This window comes from Venturia canescens, chromosome 7 (assembly GCF_019457755.1).
Source record: "Venturia canescens isolate UGA chromosome 7, ASM1945775v1, whole genome shotgun sequence".
In the NCBI taxonomy this organism is placed as follows: domain Eukaryota; kingdom Metazoa; phylum Arthropoda; class Insecta; order Hymenoptera; family Ichneumonidae; genus Venturia; species Venturia canescens.
In genome coordinates this window covers 7,442,717-7,469,618 of record NC_057427.1, presented here as the reverse complement: position 1 = coordinate 7,469,618, position 26,902 = coordinate 7,442,717, and the positions used below count along the sequence as shown (strand labels likewise).

The 26,902-nt window shown below is 42.2% G+C and overlaps 3 protein-coding genes and 1 long non-coding RNA gene across 8 annotated transcripts in view; 3 read left to right on the top strand and 1 right to left on the bottom strand.

Annotated features, from left to right (window-relative positions):
• The first annotated feature begins 19 nt into the window (after nt 1–19).
• LOC122412925 (sorting nexin-14-like) lies at nt 20–4,938 on the top strand. 2 transcript variants are annotated; one of them, XM_043422919.1, is made up of 9 exons: nt 20–250; nt 734–968; nt 1,145–1,525; nt 1,715–2,027; nt 2,117–2,272; nt 2,513–2,637; nt 2,719–2,783; nt 3,326–4,164; nt 4,303–4,938. In XM_043422919.1, the coding sequence occupies exons 1-9, from the start codon at nt 168–170 to the stop codon at nt 4,713–4,715; spliced, it is 2,610 nt and encodes an 869-aa protein (XP_043278854.1). In that variant the 5' UTR covers nt 20–167; the 3' UTR covers nt 4,716–4,938. The 2 variants fall into 2 exon arrangements, with proteins under 2 accessions (XP_043278854.1, XP_043278853.1); XM_043422918.1 differs by having other exon boundaries at nt 3,299–4,164.
• Nucleotides 4,939–5,154: 216 nt separating this feature from the next.
• On the bottom strand, nt 5,155–17,091 carry nebu (nebulosa). 3 transcript variants are annotated; one of them, XM_043422923.1, is made up of 2 exons: nt 17,073–17,091; nt 5,155–7,214 (listed from the first exon to the last, which is right to left on the bottom strand). In XM_043422923.1, the coding sequence occupies exon 2, from the start codon at nt 7,170–7,172 to the stop codon at nt 5,706–5,708; it is 1,467 nt and encodes a 488-aa protein (XP_043278858.1). In that variant the 5' UTR covers nt 7,173–7,214; nt 17,073–17,091; the 3' UTR covers nt 5,155–5,705. The 3 variants fall into 3 exon arrangements, with proteins under 3 accessions (XP_043278858.1, XP_043278857.1, XP_043278856.1); XM_043422922.1 differs by lacking the exon at nt 17,073–17,091 and adding an exon at nt 15,466–15,622; XM_043422921.1 differs by lacking the exon at nt 17,073–17,091 and adding an exon at nt 7,697–7,882.
• LOC122412928 (uncharacterized) overlaps nt 8,029–26,902 on the top strand; it is a 104,189-nt gene continuing 85,315 nt past the window's right edge. For both annotated transcript variants that reach the window (XR_006261455.1, XR_006261456.1), the window contains exon 1: nt 8,029–8,149. This is a non-coding gene — a long non-coding RNA (uncharacterized lncRNA). The remainder of the gene's footprint in view (nt 8,150–26,902) is intronic.
• LOC122412926 (facilitated trehalose transporter Tret1-2 homolog) lies at nt 24,224–26,091 on the top strand. The gene has a single exon (XM_043422920.1). The coding sequence runs from the start codon at nt 24,226–24,228 to the stop codon at nt 25,783–25,785; it is 1,560 nt and encodes a 519-aa protein (XP_043278855.1). The 5' UTR covers nt 24,224–24,225; the 3' UTR covers nt 25,786–26,091.

Below are 26,902 nucleotides of genomic sequence, written 5' to 3'. Positions count from 1 at the left end.
CTCTTTCTGTGATACCAGATGACAGGTCGTGTAGTGAGTCTCGTGGGTGAAGAATGATTTTGCACCGACATGTGTCCGAGACATACGTCCTTTTCTATTTATCATTAAAAATGTTTTGTTAAAGTTTCGTTTGTTTTCCGATTCATGAGTTTTCAGTGAAATGAAACATGATTCCAGTTATTCGCGACGTCGAGTACACGCTCACATTCGTTGCGACAATGCTCGCTGTGATTGTTGCTATATTTGACAGGTGAGCTTTCAACAGTTATCAATCCATTATTGTAATAATAAATTACACTTGTTCACTCTTGTATTAAATAGTAAATTTACTATAGAGATTCTTCCCATCTTATGTATTATAACTATAAATTCTGTATCGCTGTACACCAAATGCATTACGTTGAAAATATTTTATAACCCTCTAATATTTTTTTAGTTGCACATAATTTGAATCCTGTTAATTAACAAATAAAATACCGATTCATGAGAGAGAAAAAAATGTTCCTACGAGTTGGAGGTTATGTTTTGATGGTATTTTTTATTCATTCTGACATTTTTGCCTACCTGTGATCTGTCAATTATTTTTTCTTTTAATTATGAGACCAATTCACTTTTCATTCCAATAGAATTTGATCAAATTTTCCAACACATTTTACAAGTTTCAATTATACATACTAATAATTTACACAACATGGAATATTTTGTAATAATAATAACAATGTTTTCAAAACAGAACCATATGGTTCGTACTGATTGGAGTTTTCTACGTGATTGGATTATTATGGGGTACCAAAATTTTGCACTATGCAGGAATATATTTGCGATACAATGACAATAAAAACTGTCAAAAGTCCTCGAACCAAGATTTCTGCAGAGTGTGTGGTGGAAATTCATGCAATCGTCATAAACCGTCATTGCACAATAATCAGGTCAAAGTTCCAAAGGATTTTGACCATGCACTACAGAAAGTAAGTGATTTTTTTTAATCAAATTAGAATTTATTTTTCAATGCAACATCAAAATTGACATAAAAAAACTATAACTACTTCTTTGTATAAGAATATTTCATAACAAAATCTGAGTTATTTCAAGTTCTTAAAGAATAAAAAAATATGTGATAAATGATTCATTATAATTTTGGCAGTTACTAGAAAAGTTGTTGCAAACATATGTGTGCACCTGGTATACAAGCTTTTCGGCGAACCCATCGTTTGTCCATCAAATACGTTTGGCAATCGGCACAGCAGTTCGTGATATCACTGGAAGATTATTTCGCAGTGACACCTCGGAAATAATATTCTCCAATCTTATCCCAATTGCTCTGCAACATGCGAGGGATTGGAAAGCTCTGGTCAAATTTTCAGAGACAAAGAGCGGGAAGCCTGAAGATTGGGTTGCTGAATTCATGGGGCAGAAAATTCATCCGGCTGCTTACTCAAGGGATTCAGAACTGAATTATCTACGAGGCATTGTTACTGCGCTTCTCCCACAATTGCTGAGTACTTATATTTCTACTAACAATAAGGTGAATTAATGAACATTTTTCCTCTTTTAGCGTGCTTTTATATTTGCATTAATTTCAATTCTTTTTTTTTAATTTGGTAATGAAAAGATGAAAATATCTGAAAACTCGTTTATATAAATATTGCTGAACTATATTCGTCATGGAATTGTTTTACAACAAATTTTAAGAATATTAAGAAATCTTTTCAAGGTACTTTTACGCGAAGTTCTTGCGAATTGGGTTTTACTTCCGGCGATCGACGCCCTCGCGGATCCTGAAAATATAAATACTCTGATAGAGTTGTGCACGCATCATCAGCACGAATTATCACAAGAAATCAATTCGGTACACGTACCGATACTTTATTCGTGGGTCACACCAATCTTGACGGTCCAAGGATCACAGGATCCTTTGAAACCTTCGTTGGAGGAGGTGCTCAACGATCCACAATTGCTCTATCTATTTATGCAACATATTAAGGAGACGGGGCCTGTGAATCTTCTTCAATTCTGTCTTGACATTGGTTTGATGATTATTATTAATTTGTCATTGAATGAATCATTTTCAATTAGTCATTCTAATACTAATTAACGATTTTTGCATAATTTTCAGATGATCTCAGCAAGCGAATGCTTAATCCTGAAATAACTCCAGTTATTGAAGAAATTTTGTATGTCGATGCCTTGAATATTTACTCGACATATCTCGATCCTGATGGCAGCGATTATTTGCATCTCCCGGCTCACATATCTCAAGGCATGCAAGAAAGTACGTTCGTTCATAATTCAAATTCATGAGCAAAGCTCTGTCGAGATTTTGTTTTTCGTTTGTATAGAAAAGAATTTCATAACGACGAAAAGTAACAAATACTTTTTTCAAGTAGAACAATATGAGATTTTTTTTACTCGAAAAACAATTTTCAATGTAATTTTACATCATTGACTATTATTAGAAGTATCAAACGAAAAACACGACAAAGAAAACATGGGAGTAAAAATTGTTTTTTAGTTTTGGAAGGTGGACCAGGCAAAATTCAAGAACTGAGAACTTCAAGGCCGTTGTATCAAGCCCATCAAGAAGCTCATGCGTTACTCGAGGCAATTTGTCTACCATCTTTTCATCACAGTCACGAGGTATGAAAACTTTACATTATGAAACAAATAAGAAGATTATTATTGGTAGAATCTAAAATGAGAACGTAAAATCTATTTCAGCTCTACAAAATGCTGTGTGGTTTACCAGCATCAGCGACTTTGACCAAGTCTTCTAGTCAAATGAGGTAATTTGCAAGTATTTTTTTCAACAACGAGCAAGAAAATGCAGATTCAGCGATGTCAATCATTTTGAAGTAATGAAGCTTTTTTTGTGCTTTCAAACAGATATTTATTTTGGAGTTATTTTTCATATTATTTGATTTATTGGCTCGTCAGCGGTGGCGCTCTGAGACTTTACAGACATCCGTTAAAACGGCAACAGCTCGTGAATTTTTAATCAGTCGAAGAGTAAAACGTTTTTTCTTCTATCTTCATTTACATTCAAAAAATAATTGAAGGTATTATAAAGTTTTTTTTGTGATTCTCGAAGAGCTGTAACTTCGTAAGAATATTTATTTTTCTATAGTGTCGTTAATAGTTGGATCTATCGTTTTTGGGATAGAAAAATGAGCCTTGGAGTTACGCGAAAGAAAAATTCTCATTGCGCGACCGACGTTGAGAAAGTTTATTTATATTTATTTATAAAAAAATTGTGATTGATTTGGTAATAAAGCAAATGTAAAAAATCGCTCGAAATTAGAAAAAACGGTCGATTGCCTGTGAACAGTGGAGTTGGTGGGCCCGGAGTTGGAGCAAGATTGAGTAATCAGTTGGGAAGAATTCGTGGGGCATTGCGAGCAGCGGCAGTGGACGGAGCGCCGTTTCATTCCCAGGACGTATTCCAGGCGGAAGAAGTGGATTGTTCACCGCGAACTTACGGCGAGGTGAATTTCGATGATGAGAAATGTCACGATTTGACAACATGGCGAGTGACAGTACCGCACGTTGACGGCGGTGGTTCGCAGCCGCTTTACATGGTCGCGGTGCATAGCGTCGCCGAGGACAAATCCTGGACCGTGTTACGGAGAGACCAAGATTTTTATGCTCTGCGTGCGAGGCTCATGGAGTTTCACGGCGATAGAGAATTGAACGATTCACCATTGCCGACGCGTAAAAATACTTCGTTGATATCGAATCGTCAGCGTTATCAAGACTTTTTACAAAAATTACTAGCCAAACCAACGTTACGAAGCAGTGAGCTTCTGCACGCCTTCCTCACGCTACCCAATCTCAAGCCCCATTTCACAAATTTTACCACCCCCGACATCGGTATACTTTATCAAAGTATGGCTCACAAACTCAGGAAAGAGAAGGGACAACATTTGGACAAATTTATGACGACGTTTCTGGCCTCGACTCATCTCAAATATGAACACGTCGCTGATCTCGGCGTCGAGCCCATCAATGATCACAGCCTCGGAGAACCTAAGAAGAAAGGTCGTGATCTCATCAGTGGCACCCCGTTTGGAGATAATCTTCACATGCATAGTGACCACAGAGAATTTGTTCGCGTTAGTCCAAAACAACAGCATGTTCAGGGAGCTTCTTTTTGTATCGCCGAAGCAGGTACAATTCGAAATGTGAATTATCATCGTTATTATTAAGATCCATCTAATTGTTTAAATCATATTTAAACTATCAGCCGCGACTCGATGATTTACCTGTGCATGATATAACTTGGGGGTTTGTATTTTTTGTTCACAGTGGAAAGTATGTTCGATGGTTCATATACGATTTCACGTATAATTTGGTTGATCGCATCATTATCACGATCGAGTTTGGATCCGGTGTTGAATACGTTTCTACGTGAAACGTTGATCAAATTATTGAGCGATGGTAGAGCAGCGAGCGTCGTGAAACTGCTGCATAACACGATATTTGGAAGCAGAATAGCCAAGTCATCTAATGTCGGAAAATCTCGTGAGGAGCGTCACGAGAGAGCCAAAGAAGGATTGCACAACTTGATGCCTTGGTGGTGTTTTGGTTTCCGCCGTAGATGGTGCAGGCTCATGGACAGCCTTTTGGATCCCTTGCAAAGTCCTTCTCTGAACAAACATCTCGCTTATACGCTATTGGACCAAATTATTGCGAATCTCTATCCTGAGATATCACAATAACACATTTTTTTAACGTTATTTTTAAGATTTAAATAATTTTTATTATTTTTTCTCATTCTCTCAAATTCGAGCGAAAGACGCTCGAATAAAATTGGAAGATTTTTCTCTTCCTTGCAAAATCTCGATATTATCGATCGTCATTGAAATTCTATTTATAAATTATACATTAAGCGACAGGAATGTAAATGTTCGTGGGATTAAATTGTCACTAATTCCAATTACACTTGCTGATTAGTCCCAATTTTTTCACACATTTGGATATGTGAAGGTACCTTACGGAATCCGGCAATAAAATCAAGTTTTTCCTCTTTAGTAAAAACCACAGATTTCCTGCTTTCTAACATGTTTGAGCAAGATATGGGAAAAACGTTTCTCGCTTCAATATTTACCCTTGAGGATCACAGAATTCTAGCAGAAAAACGTCACATGATTAATGAAATTTACAATTAAATATAATTTATTTACACATACTAACATTAAGAATATATTACATGGTAACACTCAAAATCTTGCACGCTCACAAATTTCTTAAAACCTAGGCCCGACATCTACAAAAGAATCAGTCTCATCATAGAACGTATAAGATTTAAGTAACATAGAAAAAACCAGTTCTCTATGGGTGAACGACAATGTCAATAAAATTTATAAACGTGATTTTTCTTCGATTTTCAAGGTAACTTTTAAATTTTCTATAAAATGTCATTCTCGTATTTTTCTATATACATAAATTTGAATCGGTATGAAAAAAGTTTGTGCAATTTCTTTCGAGTTGCAAATATACAGAAATAAATTGAAGAATAATTATGTTCTTATCAAGCTTTACGGTGAAAGAGAGTGTAGAACTTTTCGAATGATATGTTGGATAAGGCACGTTGTGTACGAATTGGATGCAGTTCGTAAGATCTCAGTGGCCATAACGAAACGAATTCATTGTTCGGGTTCAGTGTTTCATCAGGAACAAAAATTATCAGGCAGGTAGAGATGGAGAATTTACGTTTTTATTTTGCCTGCGGATTGTACCGACGGCGTTTCACCACCTAATTCCATCTGAATCTGATCGAGTGTTTTACCTTTAGTTTCGGGTACGAGGAAGAAAACGAAAACAACGCTCAGGCCGCAAATTGCTGAGAATATCCAAAAGGCACCGTAAGGTCCGATGGCGCTTTTAACATCACCGTAAAATTTCGTCACAACGAAAGCCATGAGCCAGTTGAAGAGACAAGCGCTGCTGCCGGCGACACCTTTGATTTGAGAAGAGAATATTTCACCCATCATCATCCATGGGATCGGTCCAAAGCCGATGGAAAATAAGATTATAAAGCCGCAAATGCAGAGAAGAGGCAGCCAGCGAACGTTTTCCATGGAGGGTCCAAATTCGTCGCAGTAAAAGTACACTCCGAGTATGAGAGTTGTGATGCACATGGAAACACTGGATATTAGGAGAAGCAATCGTCGACCGAGTTTGTCAACGATAATGGTGCTGACGAATACAGCGATGACTTGCATAGCACCGACAACAATAGTTGGCCAGGAGGCATTGCTGCCAGTGGCTTGAGCAAATATTCCACCGGCGTAGAATATAATGGCATTAACGCCGCTCAATTGCTGGAAAAACATGAGGCCAAAAGCAATGATGAGTCCTTTAATAGCAGCTCGCGACCTGATAGCACTGAAGAACGAGGATTGATTGCGTTTTGCTTCAGCCAAAGCTTCCCTTTGCTCTTGGAGCTCAATTTCAACATTGTAATGGGATCCTCGCAACCAGGTGAGAGTCTTACGTGCCATTGTCACATTGTCCTTGATCAAATAGTAAGTCGGTGTCTCGGGCATGAAGAAAAATACAACACAGAAGATGAGAGGAATTGATGCAGATATCAGTGACAAATTAAACATTGATAGTGTCTCGATCGAACCCAAAATGTATGTCAATAAAATACCAGACGTAAGTAACAACTGAAAGTAGGAGCCGAGCCTTCCCCTAGTTTCATTATCCGCCATTTCTGATGCGTACATCGGTGCTGTCACACAAAATGCTCCTCCGCTTATACCGAGTATGTAACGTCCGGCGATCAAAGTTGCTACCGAATTGGGCCATATTACGCACGCCCAACCGATTGTAAATGGCACTGTCAATATCAGCATCGACGTTTTTCTTCCTATGTAGTCGCACAGTATTCCTATTGGTACACAAATCGTTGCTGCTCCCAAATTGAATGACGAACTCACCCACGAAAATTCGCTATCGTCGAAGTCGAAGCTGTACACTTTGTGTTTCTTCAGTTCTATTCCATTATCTCCTGCTGGCGATGTCCAGCCGAGTACCATTCCCGCTGCTAAAGCACCCAACGTTGAGGCCAATCCTGCTATATATTGCGGCAACTTTCGTGGACGATTGCCATTCTCACCAGCATTCGACACCAATGTTTGCTGGGATATTCCAATATTTTTCTCCGGCATCTTGCGGCGGGGAGTTTGCAACAACGACGTTCTTTCGTCCACCTAAAACAAAAATTCATGAAAATTCTTTTGCTCGTTTCTGAATCCTCAAACTTGTACACAGCATTTCAGAGATCTTAACAGTGGACAACAATTTTTCCATTTTAATCTCGTAACTATACACAGTTCAAGAATTTTACTTTTCAAATTATAAGCGCTTGAGTAAATTGATTTTTTAACATTTAGAAAAATATATTCTGGTAAGACAGTGCAATAAGGGATTGGAATTTTGGCGCGCTTTTATCCAGAGTCGACTGCAACGCCTCCCGACTCGGAACAAGATAAGCAAACACACATCTTCAAGCAATCAACAAACAACATTCCTTTGTCTGGTGTCAGGTTTACCAGATTTCATTTCACGATAACGGCAGTATAATGACGATACAAAATGGGACGAAATTCATGGGAATGACATCGAAATTCATGCGAATGTGAATGCATTACGTAAGTTAATTAATCCTAGCAATCATATTGTGTTTACGAACATTTGTGTAACTGCTGGACGCTCCTTCGTTTACATCTATTTCGTCCATGTTTGCGATGTTATTCTTGGATGAAATTCACTAATTGAAACTTGAAGCGAAAACTCATGCACTCAGTATCAACTCTACACCAGCAGGGAAATAAGGAATCAACGACTGATTACTGGTAACGTTTGATGTCTGATCACGGTCATTATTTATTATTATATGGTGTGTGGTGGTGGAAGTAAGAGGCGTTTTTTTAATATGGCGCGTGGCGCTTTTTTATAGCGGTGTAATTAAGAAGCCGCACTTATTCATCCGTAGCTCAGCAGGTTCTACAGCTGTCTGTTTATATTCTGATTCGGACATGCAACGAAACAAAAACGTGTTGCGATAAAGCGAAAAGTTTTTCCAGACAACATTTTTATTAAATTTCGTCAATTCCGAAGTGTTTTCGATAATACAATGCATCGCGTAAGTAGTCTAGAAACTTTTCCATCGTTTTTGCGGGCACGCTATTTGCATTTATCAACGAGCATAACCTTGAAAAATCCAAACTACAATTAAGCAAGCGTATTTCTTTCGTTTTCGCCATTCGACCATTCGCGATTTACTTATTTTTACACTTTGTCGTCATTAACTATCGGTGACTCGTTAAACCAACCGCGAACAACGATACTGCTCGGTTTGATTTACTGCCGAAAGAAAAAAAAATCTTCGCCCGTCTTATCGGCTGCATAACTGAAATCATTAGCGATATTTGAAAATTTGCTCCCTGAATTTTGATGGCTTCGAAACGCGGATCTTATTCATCGTCGTCGATACCATTCACTCCCGGTTATCGCCACTAGTAAACACTCGCGGCAGCTACGTAGAAGAATTTTTTTTTCGCGTGTGCTCTTGCATAAGCATTATACGAAAAAAAAGACACGCGGCGAATGTGCGTGCAGGAAGTGGGCGCGATTGCTGAATAAAGCGGGGGAGAAGCTCGATGAGTTTTTGTCGTTCCAGCCTCCCGAATTTTCGGTTATTCAAGCCGCTCGAATCTCGTTTCTCATTTTCATCAAATTTCTCGATAATTCTGTTGCTCGTTGTCATTTCAGTGTGCCAAACGAAAAATGAAGAAAAACGTAAAACGCTCTGCTCGGCGGCTCAGTTTTGACGCGCATTTTATTCGCTCCACACATTCCTTCCTTTCTGCACTCGTCGGTGACGTCACCGTTTCCGGTGCAACGCTCAGCCATCGATTTGCAATAAAATTGGCCATTTCGGACGACCTTGTGGCCTGCCTTTAGTACTTCGTGGGTTCGGGATCTTCGTTCAAAGTACCCGGAAGAAACTCGGGCTCAGATTTCGCCAACTCATGAAAACTTGACGAGGAATTTTTACTCTCAAATAAATCTTCCCCGGGCTTCCGGCATTCAAATAAATCCAGCAGGAAACAACTTCCTCGCGAAGTATCGAACTTGAGCTCCTACCCTGTTGAGAAAAGGTCGGAAAAAGCGATTCTGAGCTACGGGTAAAAGGCACATTGCCCCATCGCTAAAAACTCGCATTTATATTTCCTTATAAATAGTAGAGGAAATGAGACCGCGCGAGAGAGGCGCGCTTGCGGACGGTTACACGCTGCAGGAGTGGCTGAAACGTCACGTGAGAACAAACAGTGCGAGACGTCGTCGCTCCGGAGGAGAATTTTCGATCGGAAAGTAGGTCGCTCGCGGTGCTCGTCGCGAGAGCGATCGATTAGAAAAAAGGAATAAGCGAGAGAAAGAAAGCGTGTGTGTACGAGATAAATGCAACGATTGCCGCGCTCATTATTCTCGGATGGATGGGAAGGACGGTTTTACAGGAATTTCCGTTCGGACGAGAGCGATCCTAACGCTCCCGTTTTTCTCCTTTTGCCCACGAGCTTTAATCGATTTCTCGTCCCGATGAAATTTTCTTTTCGTACAGCAAACTCACCGGACTAAAAAGTTTACGGAACCTCTAATTACATTTTTCCTTGCCGAGAGGTGTACACACTCCGGAAGAAAATCGACCTGGAGCGAGAAAAAAATATCGCCAGGACATTTCCTATCCCGAAGCTTGCCCCCCGCTCCCCCTCCCCTGCAAATTCCCATTTCGTCTCAACAACTCGAGACCTTTTTTCTCCTACAACCTTAATTGCTATTTTGTCATTAAGAATCGTAATCGTGCCAACTCTTTGTTCTCGCGCCGAGTTTTACGCTGATTCGTTTATGGAGCATTCGAACGAGGCCTCGCTCCCTCGTTGCTTCTTCTTTCCTCATAAAATCACTTTTAAGTTAATCGAGAGTAGCAAATAAACACGATTATTCTACCGATATGGATGCCGTTTACGAACCCAGGAAAGGATTCTCCTCTAATCACAATTATAGAAATTCTTGAGGCTTATTAAGGTACTTTGTCTCGCATTTTCACACGTTCTTATCTTTTTCTACATTTTTATGTGTCCTTTATGACGCTAATGGTAGCGTGGCACCAGCCCATTCTTTAAGGAAGTTGAGGCTGTACAGTCATTTTTTTACCCAAAAGTGATGACCTGTACCTTTCAAAAGTTAGGCCAGTTTACAGTTTGGCAATGTTGCATACACTTTAAAGAAAAGTTGGGGGAAAAAAGACGAAAAACTGGTGAAAGCTCAGTCGAAAACACGAACAGTGACGGTCCTAGCCTCAAAAAACTGCAGGGAAAACAGATTATTATTAATATAATCTCAGCAAATCTCCTAATAAATCTGAAAAAAATTGACATTATTCGGCAAGCCTTGCTCATGTTGCCCAAAAAATTTCATATTTTTAGCATCATTTTTAACGGAGATATCACTGAATGTGTCTTGACTTCCATAAGATTACGTGTTATTTGGCCCAAATTGTTATTGATTTTTCTCAGCAACGACGCTCCTAAACTGTCTGAAAATTTAACTGATTTTTTTTTACACTTCACTTTATAAGATGCAATCGGTTTAAAAGCGGTGACATCATTTTCATTCTAATGCCTCAACTTCCTTAAGGAGGTTGGATCGCGACGATACAATGTTGCCATGCTAAACCATGCTAAAAACATTAAATATTTCAAAATAATAAGAATTTCATCAAATTTGGTAAACGTATTCTTTCAAAATATATATGACGATATAATGTTTTTTTAGATTTTTCTACTACATACCTCTCGAGTAATTGAACACTAAATTTCACGTGTGTAAGCGTAAGTTTACACAGTTATACGTCTCGTGCATAAGAACTTCGATTTAACGCTCAATTATTCGATAACCATGTGGTAAAAAATGTTGAAAAAAATTGTATTTGTATACTTGATGCCAAAGAATGTTGTCACGAAACGTCGTGACATTCTGATTATTTTGATTTCGTGATCCAACCTCCTTAAGGGGTCTAACCCTGATTAGAATTTTCGGAAAATCGGTTTTTTTTATCGCATTTTCGAAAATATGCATATTTAAAAGTATCGTGTTAAAATTTTATAAAAATCTGAGCGACGTTTACTCGGCTGTCTGAGCCCGCTAATGCGCACTGCCCAGTGCGGTACCGCGTACCGACCTTTGTTTAAGGAGGGTGGATCGCGACTCTGCAATGTTGCCATGCTAAAGCATGTTAAAAATATAAAGAATTTCATAAAATTTGGTAAATGTGTTCTTTCAAAATATACAAGTGAATATCAATTTTTTTAGATTTGCATAAGAACTTCGATTTAACGCTCAGTTATGCGATAACCGCGTGGCAAAAAAATTTGAAAAAAATTGTACTTGTATACTTGATGCCACAGAATGTTGTCACGAAATTTGATGAAATTCTCATTATTTTTATTTCGCGATGCACCCTCCTTAAACGCGTTTTTCTCAAAATTACGTTCTTCGACGGCTCGTTGATCAAATCTCCGAAACCATCGAACCGATCCTTACCAAAATTTTAGCACGTGTTCTTTGTGACTGTGGCTATAGCGCGTGTCATTCGAATTTTGAAATTTTTAGTGGAACCTTCTTTTTTTGTACGAAGCGATGAAAAAAATCGTGCTTTTTCGTAGTTTTTGGAAAAAATAAAAAAATCGTGTGATATGCAATACAGACTATGTTCGATCTAAAACCACTTTTTTCTCCGGTCCCAGAGATTTAGTCAACAGCGCACACCCATATTTTTTTGGACCTGCCTTCTCTCCCGTTTTTCCGATCGAAATCTGAGTAAAATGAATAAAAAAAAAAAAAATTTGGGTATTTTATACCGGTGAAAAAAATTCGTGAAAATTGTCTTTCTTCGCCCGTCTTATTAAGGCAGGCTCCTTAAGGAATTCACGCGAAAGCTTGGCTTTCCGTTAAATTTGTAATTGTCCGGGTAGGAAGAAAATTCGTTGCGAGTTGGACGGCCGAAAAGGTTTTTTACTTTCGATGAAACAAATTTTGCAGCGGTCGCCATCGAATTTCAATCGTAGTTCAAATTCTGTTGCGATAATTTATGGCGAGGGGGGAAAACTGATGCGGTCGGAGAACTTAATTTAAAGCTCTTGATCGCTTTTGGGCGGAAACGATCGAAAGGCGATCCTCACACTCGAGATTAAATCGATCAAGTGATCCCGAGTGCAAACAAGTTCATCCGCAGCGTATAGAAACACCAATAAATCATATCGGCTGATAATTTTCTTGATAAACTTTCGATAAAGTTTCTTTCGATTGATTTTTCCTCCGATATTGGAAGTCTGACGATTCGAAGAATTCGAGTTGATTCGTTTGATTGGACTTGATAAGGAGACTCGAAGAAAATTGACAGAAGTTTGGTCGCGCGTTGATAAACTTTTGACTCAAAGGTGCATGAAAAATGTCATCGAAGGGAGGAGAAGCGAGCGCGCGCTTTCGAGTTGCTTCGTACCGGTTATTATTCGAGACAAAAGTTGCACCGGAAAATATATCGCGTGCAAAAAATGATTGATAATTCGTCGGAATCAAGGCGACGTAGAAATAAAAAGCCGGAGAATTCAGGGGCGAGACTCTGTACGTATAAACACATTAAAAATAATAGACGCGCGCACCTGTGTGTGTGTGTGGGATTTGACGAGGCATGTTTTGACAGTCTGATCGGATGATAATTGCACGCGACAAGAATGCTGAACGCGGAGCCAAGAAACATGCAGCCCGTGGATTGATCGATGGCGCGAGGACTTAACAACGACAATTTTTCAAATTACTTCACCGCAGACTCTGCGAGTTGAACGATACAGGAAATTCGTATTTTTTTAACAAATCGTTTAAATCACCGCTCGAAGACATTTTTCTCGAAGGATTTTGCAGAATTTTTTTACAACGGTTTATTTCCCTCCAAAAATGCAGCACCCATAAAATTATTCATTTTCAAGAGCATCCGAGAGCAAAACTGTTGAAATTTAAAAAACCTCGAAATCTCATCGGATATATTCGATTCCAAGGGCTCGTTAACGTAATGACCGAATCGTGTAATTTCGATGACACTGAAGTTCGCAACGTTGGAGTCCAACGAAATGATGTGAAAAAACTCTCCAACGATTCCAGTAATTCTCCAATTCGCTTACCTGCTTAATTTGCAATTCGTAGCTTTTCAGTCTGCACCAACGATTCGTGGAATGAAAAATTGGAGAATCGCAAATGTTTTTTTTGTTAATTTCGTTGGACTCCAACGTTGCAAACTTCAGCGTCGTTAATTTCGCCTCCTTTCTGTCTCATCTTTATTCTAATAATCAGAAAAGCCACGATTAAGTTTATTCCCTTAGTTTAATATCCGATCAGGGGTTTCCAAGTATACTTTATAGACTAAATATTACGATTGGCCAACAAATGTAATTTCGTACTTAAACGAGTTACGCAATGAAAACATGCGCATGCAAATGAAACTTGCTCATTGCGTTGTAGCGGCGCTGGAGTAGGAGCACTGGGGAGACCAAAATCGAGAAAAGCTCGCTCTCTCATTGACTGTATCCGCGATGTTGTTAGAGAAAAGGAAACTCGATGGCGAGCGGAAAAAACACTCGTGAGCCAACTCGTGAGCTCGTCGCGATCGATTTTATTTCCCTTCGATGTCACATCGCGATGAAATTCTTGGTGAAAGTTATTTGAATTTTCATAAGGCTCGACAAAAAATGTCTATTCGCCGGTGGATGATCGATGTATATCTCTATCTTTACGCCCGATTTGCATTTCAATGGGAGTTCATTTTCCCATAAATTCGTACTAGCAGCACAGCGCAGAAGAATCTCCGTGCTCTGCACCGCGCGAGGTCTTATGCAAAATCGTCTGATCAACGCCTTATCACCGTTCATACATTGACTGTGATTAATTTTTCTTTTGCATTACAAATTCTTATTAAATCGCATCGAGTTTATCACACATACGAATCGGCATTCCATTGTCGTTCACACGGCCACGCTCATCGTGAGTTATTCCACGGGCTGTTCGACCTCGAATTCGCGACCGTTTCGATACCCTTGCCGCATTGGTGGGGCAGATCGTTAGCTTCCGACGATCTTCCACGACGAAACTCCTCGCTGAAATGCTCCATTTTTACTCCCCTCGAAAAATCCCCGATTCTTAAATCACTGTCGCAAATACTTGGTACGCGAAGAGCGGTCAAACGCGAGATTGAGAATTCTTTCGTTTTGCAGTTTCTCGAGATTTCGATTAGAGCTTCAAGACCGATCGGAAGCCTCGATCAGCGGCTTGAATTAATGGAAGAAAAACACGAAATCGAAGGGGAAAAGCACACGAAATTAGAACCCCGAATAATGATGGGATCCTCGCTGTTCCCAAGCGCTTTCAATTCGGGCTCGAATTTCTCAAACTCACGCACATTTCTGTGCCTGCGTGAGTTTGATATTCCTTATGCATCTGTGCTGTCGCGTGTAAACGACGGATAATGCAAAGTTGTTCTCTCGAAAGAGCCGGAAATGTGTGCATACGGGGAGGGGAGTGACGGACTAAACGAGAAAATCTGGAGCGACTACCTCGAGAACGAAGTACACACGACGATTCTGTGCGCTTGTTATCCACCCGGTGACAAGAGAACTTTATGGCCTGCACGAATTTATACATTGGTGCATATAAATGCGCGCACGAGCGTGTATACACAATTTGAAAATTTATCGCGTCTCCGGGAAGTACTCAAATTGGGACGATTTTAAGACCGAGTCGTTTCGTCTGCAAATATAATTGTTTAAAAACCCCGCGGTTTCAACTCACGCTAATAAAGTTACTCGGTTTATTTGCACTTCGTAAATCTTCTCAAGATCGAGTTGTATGTTTACGAAATAATACAATCGAGCTTCGCAATTCTGGGGCACGAGGAACGTGACGAAATGTCAAAGAGGGAACAACCGATCGAGTGGTATTCCGAAAAATGAAAATTCTCAAAAACCATGGATTTTAAAATTCGATCGAATAGCTAGCCCTCCTTTGTGCTAAAAATTCTACTGACATCCTCACAAAAATGTATCGAGTCGTGAACCGATAATTTAATTGAAAAAACTGACGGTTACCGCAGCCACAGAATTTGCTTCGTTCGAACAAAATTTCACGACAGACCCCCCTCGATCGGCGTTTTAATCCCTTGTCACATTCCGGAAGGTGGTCACTTCGAAAGAGGCCCTAACGAGGCGCGAAACTTGGCGAATGACAACGGATTTTTCGCGGTACAACAACCGATATTCCGGCAGGCGGTCCAAGCGCGCGGTTCGCAACGGATCGCTGGTTTTCCGTTGTTTAAAAATCATTTGAGTCGAGGTAAAATGACAAAACACCTACACTTGGTGAGATCGAGGAAGGGCGTTGAGACGAAAATCCTTTTCCGGCTCGTGTTCCTCGTGTACGGTAAAACGAAACTGTTGTGTCGCTTATATTTCAACTGTAAACCATCCGGTGGAGAGGCACTTTGATGGTTTATGCACTGGTAAGCATTTCCTCGTCTCCGTGGCTTTTAAATCCGGGGCGAAGGTACTCCCACTTCTTCCATCGGACGGAGCGTGTGTCGTCACGTCATGAATTCGATGAGAAGAGGCGGGGGCATGTTGTTTTACAGAGGGATGTCGCACTTATACAAATACATATTTACACGCGGGTCTGAGCGCATTCGCACAGGCGTGTATGGGGCGTTTCGTGTCGGATTTTCGGTCCTCGCGACTCGGCGCCTCGGAGACTTTGGCGCGAGGACGGCTCGAATGGGATGGCTAAAGTTTTCCAGAATTTCTTACAAATCCAGCTCGCCATCGAAGCTCCGGAGTGTTAAAATCAGTCGAAAGACGTAAGAAAATAAATGGAATTATCGTCGAGATTAACTGCGGAAAGGAGTTTGATGAGCTGTCAAAACATCGTCATTTCGTATCAACGATTCGTCCACAATTCTCGCTTTAAAACACGCTCCCAGGCGATGGGAGGGGAGAGGAAAGTTTGCTGCGAATAAGAGGTCAGCGGGGCAGATTTTTGGTCCAATGTTCCTCGGGACTGGACCTCAAAAGCTGTCGTCAATTGTTCACCGAAGTGTCTCCACACTTTGAAGAGGCCTGTCAATATTTTCTAGTGTCGTGATATCTCTCAATGCTTATCGACATCGAGGCTGGAATATGCACAAAACAGAGGCCGATAACGATTGTGTAATTCTTAATATACGAAGTGTGTCATCTGAACGTGCACGCACGTCGCCGCGCTCGACCGTCTCGCAAGCGCGGTTGCTATACTTTCGGAGACAAAATCACAGCGGATCTCGGGCTTCTGTTGCTTCGGAGATTTGCCTCGATCTCTCGAGAGCCAATTCACGCGTTACGCTACCCGAGCATCCGCACTTTGGCACACTTGGAAACTCCCGGATTTGCGGTACGTCGCGGAGGTTTAGCGCCGAGATTTACGATCGACGCGCCTCCTCGACGAGATCAACCGGCGAACTGGCTTGCTTGGATATTCGGTGATTCCCCCGTGTAAATATGGGCTCGGGGACACTGACGAGCGTGTTTTCAAACGAGGCACTCAAAGTAATAGGCTAAAGAGTTGAAAAAGACTTTGCGGCTGGCCGCGCACGCCTCGGTCTCAACGTTGTTCGTTCAATGAATTTGACGAAGCACTTGAAATCCTCGCCATTCGTGTGCCGCCTTAAAGTCTAAAGCAAGCCCTACCGAAATATTCTTTCACGACGCGCGCAACGAGTTCGTCCAAGTTTCGTAACGATTGCTCGTTACAATGCAATCGACGCTGCACTTTTCAAGTTTTTTCTTCTCGTTATCATAAATCGATGGAAAATTGGTGAAAAATGAGTCGACGATCTAACAAATGATTTGATCTCGATAAGCTCCGAGGAGTTCGGAGCTGCCCGCGCCCCTCAAACATTCTTCGCAACATTTATCAAAAGGATTTTTTCTTACCCTCAAAACTACTTTTTTCTTTCTTATTTCGCACGCGATAAGATGTCGCCGATAGAGTTTTATCAGGACGAACCGATCGCGAAGTTTAATCGACGCCGATTATCGAGAACTTGGAAGCGGAAGACCAGCTCGCTGTATGTCTCGAAATTTTCGTTATTTTCTCGCTATTTCTCAAGTCAACAGATTCTAACACACACGCAGATAAAAAGCTACAGTTCTCGGACTAATCCTGCGGGCTGATCGATTTCGACTAAGCTCTCGCGCGGCCGTTCCTCGTCTCTATTTGCCTTGCTCCCGGTATATTATCGACTCTAGACTCTCATTGTCGAGAGAGTCCGACACGAATGAGAGGGGCACGTCGATCTCGGACGTCCTCATACGAGAAAAAAATGGAAACGGGGAGTGTTTCATTATTTTTCTTCATTTTCTCCTCATTCGTTCTTCGCCATTTGTTATCCTTTTAATCAAAATTGTTTTTGTGCTTTTCACGATCCTACGGAATTCCCCTCGAGATATCGCTCCGTTACGAGAGCTCTTGAAAATAGCACGCTACGCAGCAGTTTCATTTCGTTGCGCACGTAACGAAACTGCGCCAATTTTGACTTGGATGACCGCGCGATCTGCAGCAGCTCGAACGTGAGAATCCCCGCGTGTATCGCGCTTCACGTTCCTCGCTCGATTTCATACCTGCTCAATTCTTCGATCGATCGAAAAATCGAAAAAATCTAAAGTTTGAGGCTTAATGAATTTTCATGATCCTGCTCCTCTCGGAATTCGTTGGTCGATATAGTTTTCGGATCGGAAATATCGAGCGGGAGTTTACGAGTCGATATCGAAGCGGGCTTCCTCAGCGCACAAGTTTTCCCAACGGACTGTGCTATAGTTATAGCCGCGTTGGATTTTCTATCGGTCGTCATCTTCGAGCAGAACGGAACGAGTTTGACCCGGATGCGCGGGCGAGGAATGTATTTTCCAAAAACAAAAAACACCGCGAATCGCCTTCTCACGGTTCTAGTTCTTCGCTTGATTTATCAGATTTATTTTAATCCGAAAACCGGACTAGCGCCAGCACCGGAACGCGCGCGTATCCCGCCGTTCCTGGTGCGGTCCATTCACCGCGGATGGGAAAATACGGAGGAGAAATGTTTCGAAAGGATTTTGGAGCGTAAGGCGAGCTTCGGCTGTCGGTTCAACTCCGCTATTGATTTTTTAAGGTTCAATAATATTTCCAATTTTCTGACGCCCGCGCTCTTCGCTCGGTGGATTTATTAACAAAAGGCAATTTCGCGGGGTCGGAAAAACGCAAAGCTTTTTTGTTGTTCGTTTGTTTATCGAGAGGAGATTTAATTCGCGATAAAAGCTGCGAGGTTTCCTTTGTAAAGTTTGTGTTACACCGCGCCGCGGGGAGTCGCGAAAAATTATGCAATCGCGCAATGCTCGAGTTTCCCGATGCGGACGGTCAAACGACGGTGCGCGAGGAGTGGGGGCCTCGCGCCAGAGAAGGAGGGAGATTTCAATGGCACGAGAATGCTCCGACGTGGATGGATTGTCCATTGGCCTTGACACTGCACTCTCGCCGTGCCATTGCGATGACACGATATGAAAATTGTAAGTGTGACAGGTTTATCTACAAAAATATGATCGCGCGCGCGCGCGCGCAAATATGTCAGGCGTTATCAACGAGTCCGCAAGGCCGCGCGAGTGTACCCTCCTTCTCGAAGAGACTTGCTCGAGCCGATCAAAATTTCGTGAATTGATTTGTCTCGGCATTGTTTTTCGGCCTGCAGCTAACTCGTGACTCGCGCGCGTGTCACTGCGGAGTCTCGTGCTCGCGAGGCACGAGACCTCATCGAACAAGCGATGTCCAGGCAACCGTGAATTGTTGCGGAAATCTTTGTAATTTGGGAATCGAGTTACTGCCGATCAATCGAGACGAAATAACCGTCGAATTCTCCTCGCAAATTAATGTAATTTTTCGAACCTTTTCGTCGCATGACTCCAAGCGTTGTGCGCGATCCCACCCAAATGGAAAATGCTTTTACATTTTTTTAGATTCATCATCCCACACGCAGGAACGAGCGACGTTCCAGGAACTCTCAACGCCTCCGATGCCGCGTTATGAATGTCTTTTGACTGGCATTTTCGCGACTCGTTTAGCGACGATAAGATTCGACGACGTTTCTGGTCCCGTTGCTCAGTAAAAATGCTCTTTATTTCGTTGGAGCCAGAAATAATGCTCCCATTAACGAGAGCTTCGATCTCCGCGATACCGAAAGCGAAGACATTTTTTCCGAAAACTTGAATCACCGCAATCGCGTCCAGAAATTTTCACGTTATTTTTTCAACAAGTTTTTATTTTTTCCTGAGTTTTTCTCAAACACTCTCGCCGCTTGGCATTCGTCCCGGCGCGGATTTTCAGAACGAGAAAACAAAATAACAAAGTTTTTGCCGAGTTCGACGTGCTTACGTGTCAAAAGCCATGCCACGGAACACCAACTGCGCGATGAATTACAAAAAATTGTGCGACTTAAATACGAGCGCTTTAGTTACTTGCTTTTCTTCAAACTAATTGATTACATACAATTACGTACACATATATGCTCGAAAACTGCATTCCTAAGATTCTTCGGGACGGCTTATCTCAACCGTTAAAAATAAATGCAAGATTCACTCTGATAGGAGCCTGAAAATCCAGTTTTTTTCTGCACTCAGCCGACACACATGTGCAGGAAACGAGCAGAAAAAGGGAAAAAACGAGGAGCCATTTATCACTGCAGCAGGTGAAAAAATGGCCGGAGTTTTTCGTATTTTTTTCCCTTCGTCCAAGTTCAGCCAGAATTTTTCCTTACAACGTTAAAACTTGATTGCTTTTTTCGATGCATCGTTGTCAGCTGTTCAACTTCGTTTTTTTTCTGCCACTCAATATTTTTTGCGAAGCTATTGGAATCGATTAATTTAATAAAATCCCATTAATTATGCCGTCGAAGGAGATTTTGTTATTGACGCAGAGCTTCGATTAATCGTAAATCGATTAATTGACCTCTGATTCGCACGAATATATTCGAAACGTTGGAATTGGAAATGTGGAGCCTTGATCAGCGACGTTAAACTCGCGACAATGTCTTCCCGTGGCATTGTCCGTAGCACGTCGGACGAACAAACACGCGCCGGGATGAGAGTCCCATTTCCTATTCTCAAGGGAGAGCAACATTAAACGGAAGAACTCGAACGAGGAAGGCGGATTTCGTCACGAGCATTTTAAAGGAGAATCGACCGTGAATTGCATTTCGAGTTGGTCACATTGACCCCAATTATCATGGTTTCGATTGATATTTCCGAGCTGATTGTAGCAGTGGATTTATAGTTTTCGTAATTAGTTTAAAACTGGCATTTGTGCGTGGAAATTCACGGAAATAATTAGCCGAACAGGGAGCAAACGGTTCAAATTCAAAAATGAATAGCCCCGAATTCGAATTTCTTTTTGAGAGCAAAAGAATTTACAGTCGTGAAAACTTTGCACAAACGTTCGATAACATTCCAACGAGCAGGCTGAAGTGACAGGCGTGAGAAAATTAGAAGAAAATTTGGTCCTTCGCGTGGACAAACGACTCCGGAGAAACTGCGTTGACAATTTGGAGTGATTCAAAAAACTTGAAAATACGTTCGCTCGTGCACGTATCACAAGTGAAAATACAGTGAACTAGAGTCGAGGCTGTTGGGGAAGCGTTTTTTCGGGTTGCCTTGCCGAGTAGTAAAGTGCATTATCGATGTCGGACATTACGGAGGCTTTGGAAGGATGTGCAGCGGAGCGTACGCCGCCAGAAAGCCACGCCACGAGATTCATTTGATGAATGGATGTGCAACGATCGGTCGAAGTAGTAATAAATTCGTTGAGTTATCGGTACGAATTCTTCATTCATACGCGATCACTCAAAGTCGCGATAGCATCAGTTAATATTAAAAACGAATGGCATTCCAACTCTACATTCAATTTGTTTTTCGGCTTCATATTTCTAAGAAGCTAAAGTCACATTTTCGTCTTCGTGAGAATTATCGTTTCGATGAAACGAATGTAAAAATTGATTTTCCGACGACTCGTTATTGAAGCATAATAATTAAATCGAGAGATTATTAATCTCGGAGAGGATGGCGCAGAATCGCGCGTCTTCCCTTCGTTGAACTATTGACACGAGCAGCTTGATAATTCCATTGAACGTTATCAAAAGACGCGGCCGAGTTCCGACGCTCTCGCGTATCGAAAAAACAAAAATTCACAGCCATAAATACTGCACATACGAAGATTTTTCTCGCTAGAGACTTCCGCATTGTCTGCGCTTGAATTTCCCTGCGGCTTTTCGTGATAACCCCCCGGCCTAAGGAATATCTTGGAATTGTTTTTTTCGCCTCGGCGTACTGATTATCGGATCACTGGGATCAGAACTTATCGGGGCGGAGGGGTTAAGTACGTGTAAAAGTCAGTCGAAAAGTCCACTGAAAATTTATTGTTATAAACAATGAATCAGCGTAGTTTATAGAAAAAATTTATTATCACGAGTGCGGATTGTAAACGTGCGTCGTTACGTCCATTCAACTTTTTAAACAGGAATTCAAAATATTTTCATTTTTCATCGCCGCTTGTTCGATCTGCGTCGTTTTTTTTATTGTCGGGTATCGATCACCGTAAATAGATTCCGAAGCTTTTTTGTCCTGTCGATTAAAGTAGAAACTGCGGTGACGATAAAAGCAGCAAGTATTTTCCACCGTCCTAATCGTCTCTCCATATTTCCAACCGGCAATCTATTCGCTTTATCATTTTTAAACGAGTTTAATGGAATATATGGGAGGCCTCAAGGATCCATCTTGCGAGGACAGGGTCAAGACGATTACAGTACATGCTCGCGATCACGAAAAAGGATAACGCCAGAAACGTGCCTCCATCGCACAATCCCACCGCACGAGCCTTGACTTTTCGAGGTGTTTCTTAGCTTTGTTATTCGTCGCACACATTTTCGCCTCCTCTTCGAGACGTGCACATCCATTTTGAAAACATTATCGCGAGAAAATTCATCGCGCGATGTTTGAGGAATTGATTTTTCGCGATTGTGCGATGGCTCGATCGATCAGTTGATTCATTTCATCTCCCCGAGTGCTCAAAGATCGACGATCATTCGTTGCTCGAATTTCCAAATCTCTCATTTCCACGATCATTCGTCTTCCATCCGGAAGTCGCAGCAGGGAATATGCGCAGTTGGATTTTGTAACGAAGCGAATTGATAAACGTCGAGTGACATAATTGTAACGTCGAGACAAGAGTTCACAGATTCCCCATTACCGTTAATTGGAATAAATCCTTAATCCGCATAATTTGTTTGGTTTTACGATCCGCTTCCCGGACTCTAACGGATCAATTTGTATCGGCGGATTTATTGAGTAAAAACATAATCGAACGGAGAGGCACGTCAAAGCCGACGTCACGTTTGACGAAAACATGCTATGACGTGTGCACTCGAGGAATTACGATGATCGAAGATTCCTCACGATCTTGAATCTTCATTATCCCCCCGCTTGTACGCATAACGTTCGTCTTCAATCGCAACTGTGCCACGCGTTAATCCAGCATAACTCCGGTTTTTATTCATCGATGCTCGCATTTATTTCATTGTACGAGTCCACTTTTCCTTGGAGCAGCGCATCCGATAAGAAACGTTCCCGGATCCGATAGCGCGCCCCTTAATTAATTCGCCTTCAAGCTGCGCATTGCGATTCGGAATCTTGACGTATGAGGTTTCAGGGCGTTAAGCGGACCGTTTCATGAATTATGCTCCGCGAAGCTTGCTCCTGGAAGGCGACTAAAGAACCGAGAAAACCTGCGCTCCGGACATCGATTCGGATCCGCGTCAATTTTTCAGTCGACGAAAAAGAAAAATTCTAATAAATCCTCGGGAAAATACTGCTGGACGCATTACTCGTTGCCGTTTGCTCGGCTCTCCGAGAAGGACTCGAGCCTCCGCAATTATGAGGAAACGCGATCGATTGTCGCGTGCAAACTGTGCGGCTTTAAGGGCTTTGAATTTTCGTGCTTATTCGAGGTGCACAGAGGGCGCAAGTTGCCGCGAATCTTTCGACCAGTGCTTCAGCGTGGGAGCCTGAAAATCCTCGATTTTAGCGACACCTTCTATACAAAGCTCGGCTGAACGCATCGCACTTGCCAAGAATTTGCTGAAGATGCAACACGTGCAGCTTTGGGGCTCATCGGTCTGTAGATAAGGCTCGATCCTCGCGGATCAATCGTACCGGAACTTTTCTCTTGGCTCGTTCGCATGAAATATACGGTTTCTTCGAGCCTGCTGAATCGCAGCATCCCGCAAGATCTTTTCTCTGCACTGTGTGTGTGCGTGTGTACGAGATTTCGGAATGATCCATCTTTCGAAATATTACTTTGCCATTGAGGTTAAGAGCTCGGTGCTTTTGATGATGGTTCTTCGAATCCAGCGCGAAGCGATTGCTGAGCGAAAAACAGCGCACGAGCCCTCGAGATCGCTGCTTCGTACAGATAAGAAACTATGAAGCAGAACAGCTCTCGCGAAGCGCAAGCCTCTATCAGCAGATAATCCGACGTTCAACACCCAGCAAAGCTCGTCGTAAAAGCAGCAACAGCATGCAACTAGTTGAAGCTTTATGCTTCCGAAATCCTCACCTTATTTATTCGCGTCTGCGTAAAATCGCAGGTGCAAAAAGCATCGAAGCTGTCCCAAGGAAAAAGCAAAGAGCGCGAGTTAGTAGAATTTCGAAACTCACGACGACGCGGTTCTTTTCCTCTCAGTTATTCATTGAGAAATGAAAAGCTTAGAAACTCGTTTATAATTGAAGCTTAAAACGCAGCGATCGATTCGATTAAGTCACGATCGAATTGATCAACGGGAATTTACGAATGTCGCGACCAAGATCATCAGGATCGTCGAGAAACTTGGACCTGTGTCGAGACTCCATCGAAAGAGCAAGATAAATATTAGTGCTACCGAAATCGAAGTGTGCAATCTTCGTCGAGAATCAGAATGAAGATTGAGTGATAGAGGGAAAAGGCAAAAGCGTATTTCGACAGTGGAGATAAGAATCTCCATGATCTCGTGAATCGGAGATTGTCTGATGGATAATGGAGAGAGACGAGATGCGAAAACCGGAGAACGAGGGTATCGAGACAGGGGGAAATGTATCGGCGGTTTCTCGGCCCGATGGATCGGAAGTTCGTGGAAAAAAGCTGCCGCAGTACGTGGCCGGGTTGTCGGCGAGTCTCGGTGCATTTTCAGCGGGTTTGGTCTACGGTTGGACGTCCCCGGCGGGCGAAGACGGAGCGAATCTCATTTACGCTTTTGACATCGATTCCGAAGACTTTTCCTGGATAAGTTCGATCTTCAACGTCGGAGCAGCGACCATTTGTATTCCTGTAGGTATTCTGACGAATGTGATGGGCCGTAGAAGGTCGATGCTGCTGATGACGCTGCCGTTCACGGTCGGCTGGGCGTGCGTGATATGGCCGAGTTCCTTGGGGCTCCTGATCTTCGGTCGTTTCCTGCTGGGCGTAGGCGGGGGTGCATTTTGTGTAACGGCGCCGATGTACACGGCCGAAATATCGGACACCGAGACCCGGGGCAGGCTCGGCTCGTATTTCGAGCTGTTGTTGTGCGCCGGAATTTTGGTCTCTTATGCTTTGGGATTATTGCTGAACAACATGCATGTGCAGTCGTTGATATCGGCGAGTGTGCCGCTCATGTTTTTCGGCATATTTTTCTTCATGCCCGAAACCCCGACGTATTACCTGATGAAAAACGACGAGAAAGGTGCGCGCGAAACGCTCGTTTGGCTGCGAGGACAAAAGTACAACGTAGAGTCCGAAATGGCCGAGCAAAGGAAGACACTCGCCGACGCTCGAGTCAATCGAGTCCCTTTGTTGACGGCCCTCCGTTCTCCCGCCGCTGTCAAAGGCATTTTCATCGGTTACGGTCTCATGTTCTTCCAATGTTTCAGTGGGGTCGATGCCATTATATTTTACGCGAATACTATTTTCCGCGATGCAACAGGCCACGATTCTCAATGGTCGACCATCGTCACAAGCTCGATGCAAGTTACAGCAGTTTTTTTATTCACCCTCGTCGTTGACAAATGGGGCCGACGTCCCTTGCTCGTGGTTTCCGGCACGGCAATGTTTCTCTCGCTTCTCGTCCTCGGTGTTTATTTTTATCTCGACAGTAATGGCAGCGCGATTGTCGAAGCGTTTCGGTGGCTGCCGATCGTCTGCATCTCAGCTTTCAACATCGCCGTTTCATTTGGCTTCGATCCCATACCCTGGATGATGATCGGCGAATTATTCTCCCCCCAAATCAAAGGCATCGCTGGAAGCAGCGCTTGCTTGTTGAACTGGCTCATGTCTTTCCTCGTTACCAAGTTTTTTAGTGCTCTCAAAAAACAGATTGGAGCGCACGGTACGTTCTGGATTTTTTCTGGCATCTGCGCTCTCAGCGTCGCTTTTGTTGTCCTTGCTGTACCAGAAACTAAGGGCAAAACCCTCGATGAAATACAAAAAGAATTGGCCTCATCTGCCACCGGTGAAAACACCGACAAACTGGATCCTCGTGCACCTGATGACGAAAAATTGAGACAAAAGGACACTGCAGTCCTCGGAATTCAAGAACTAACTACTCGCAAGTTACGATGACTCTTTTCATCTTCAACCAAAATATTCAGATAAGCGTCGGCCTCCTGACGACGAACGTTAGAGACAAAACTTCCGACCTCGAGATCGACGGATTGTGGAATTTTGAAATTTCTGATAAAAGTTTCATCTGATTGAAATTAATATTATCGCTTAAGATAAGGTATGGAATGTACTTCGTCGTTGTTAGTAGAGATTTTACGATTTATCGTTCAATCGATCGAGCGTTAGAACGAATGAAACGCCGATGACAGTCGCCTTTGACGAGTCATTAAAAAACGTCAATTTTTAGTTTCTGCTGTAAATAAATCTCGCCCACGTCACAATTTTATTTTCACCTGCCTTATTTACGGAGATCCCCGATGATTTTTTAATCGTTCCGAAAAAACGTAGAGTTCATTGTTCGACTAAATGGACCTCGCAAGCCTAAGCACGAATGGCTCGAAGTGTTAAGTGTGCTGCACCATAGTCGCCACGACTTCAACACGTTTTCATCATAAATTAAAAAATAAAACTGGCGTTCGGGCCATTTTGGGATATTAATTCGGAGCTCAGGATCATGAAATGAGTTTTAATTCTCCTTCCTACGTGATCGAACAGTATTTGCATAAGTCTAGAGCAAATTATGCATAAAACGTAACAGTTTGATACTGAGAAGTCTATCGCTAAACTATAAACTTCTTTTTCACTTCTGTCTCGACATTTCTCAATATTTTTACACTTCGTTTGGAGCTGGGAGACTTACCGAGCTTAAAACTGCGAGTTCAATTCTCTATATTGACGAATGTTAAGTCGACTTATCTCGAGGCAATTTGAATGGGAAAAAATCTTTGAAAAATCTCAAACACACTTCCACTGATTATTACTTCATGCTCTTAAAGTTGCAGAAGTTTTCAAATTAGCGAAGACTTTCAACTCAATGCACCGAGAGTGCCTCTGACATACCGGGTGTCCAGTTTTCATCGCATTTTTCGGATGCTATAAAAGCAGTTCGCCAGGTTTTTTCGAACAATTTTGAAAGATTTTTGAAAGGAAATAAAAAGTTTTTTTTACATCGATAAACCCAGAAGTCGAGCGAATCTGACGCTCCATTTTAGCGTGATTAACGACGAAGAAGCTC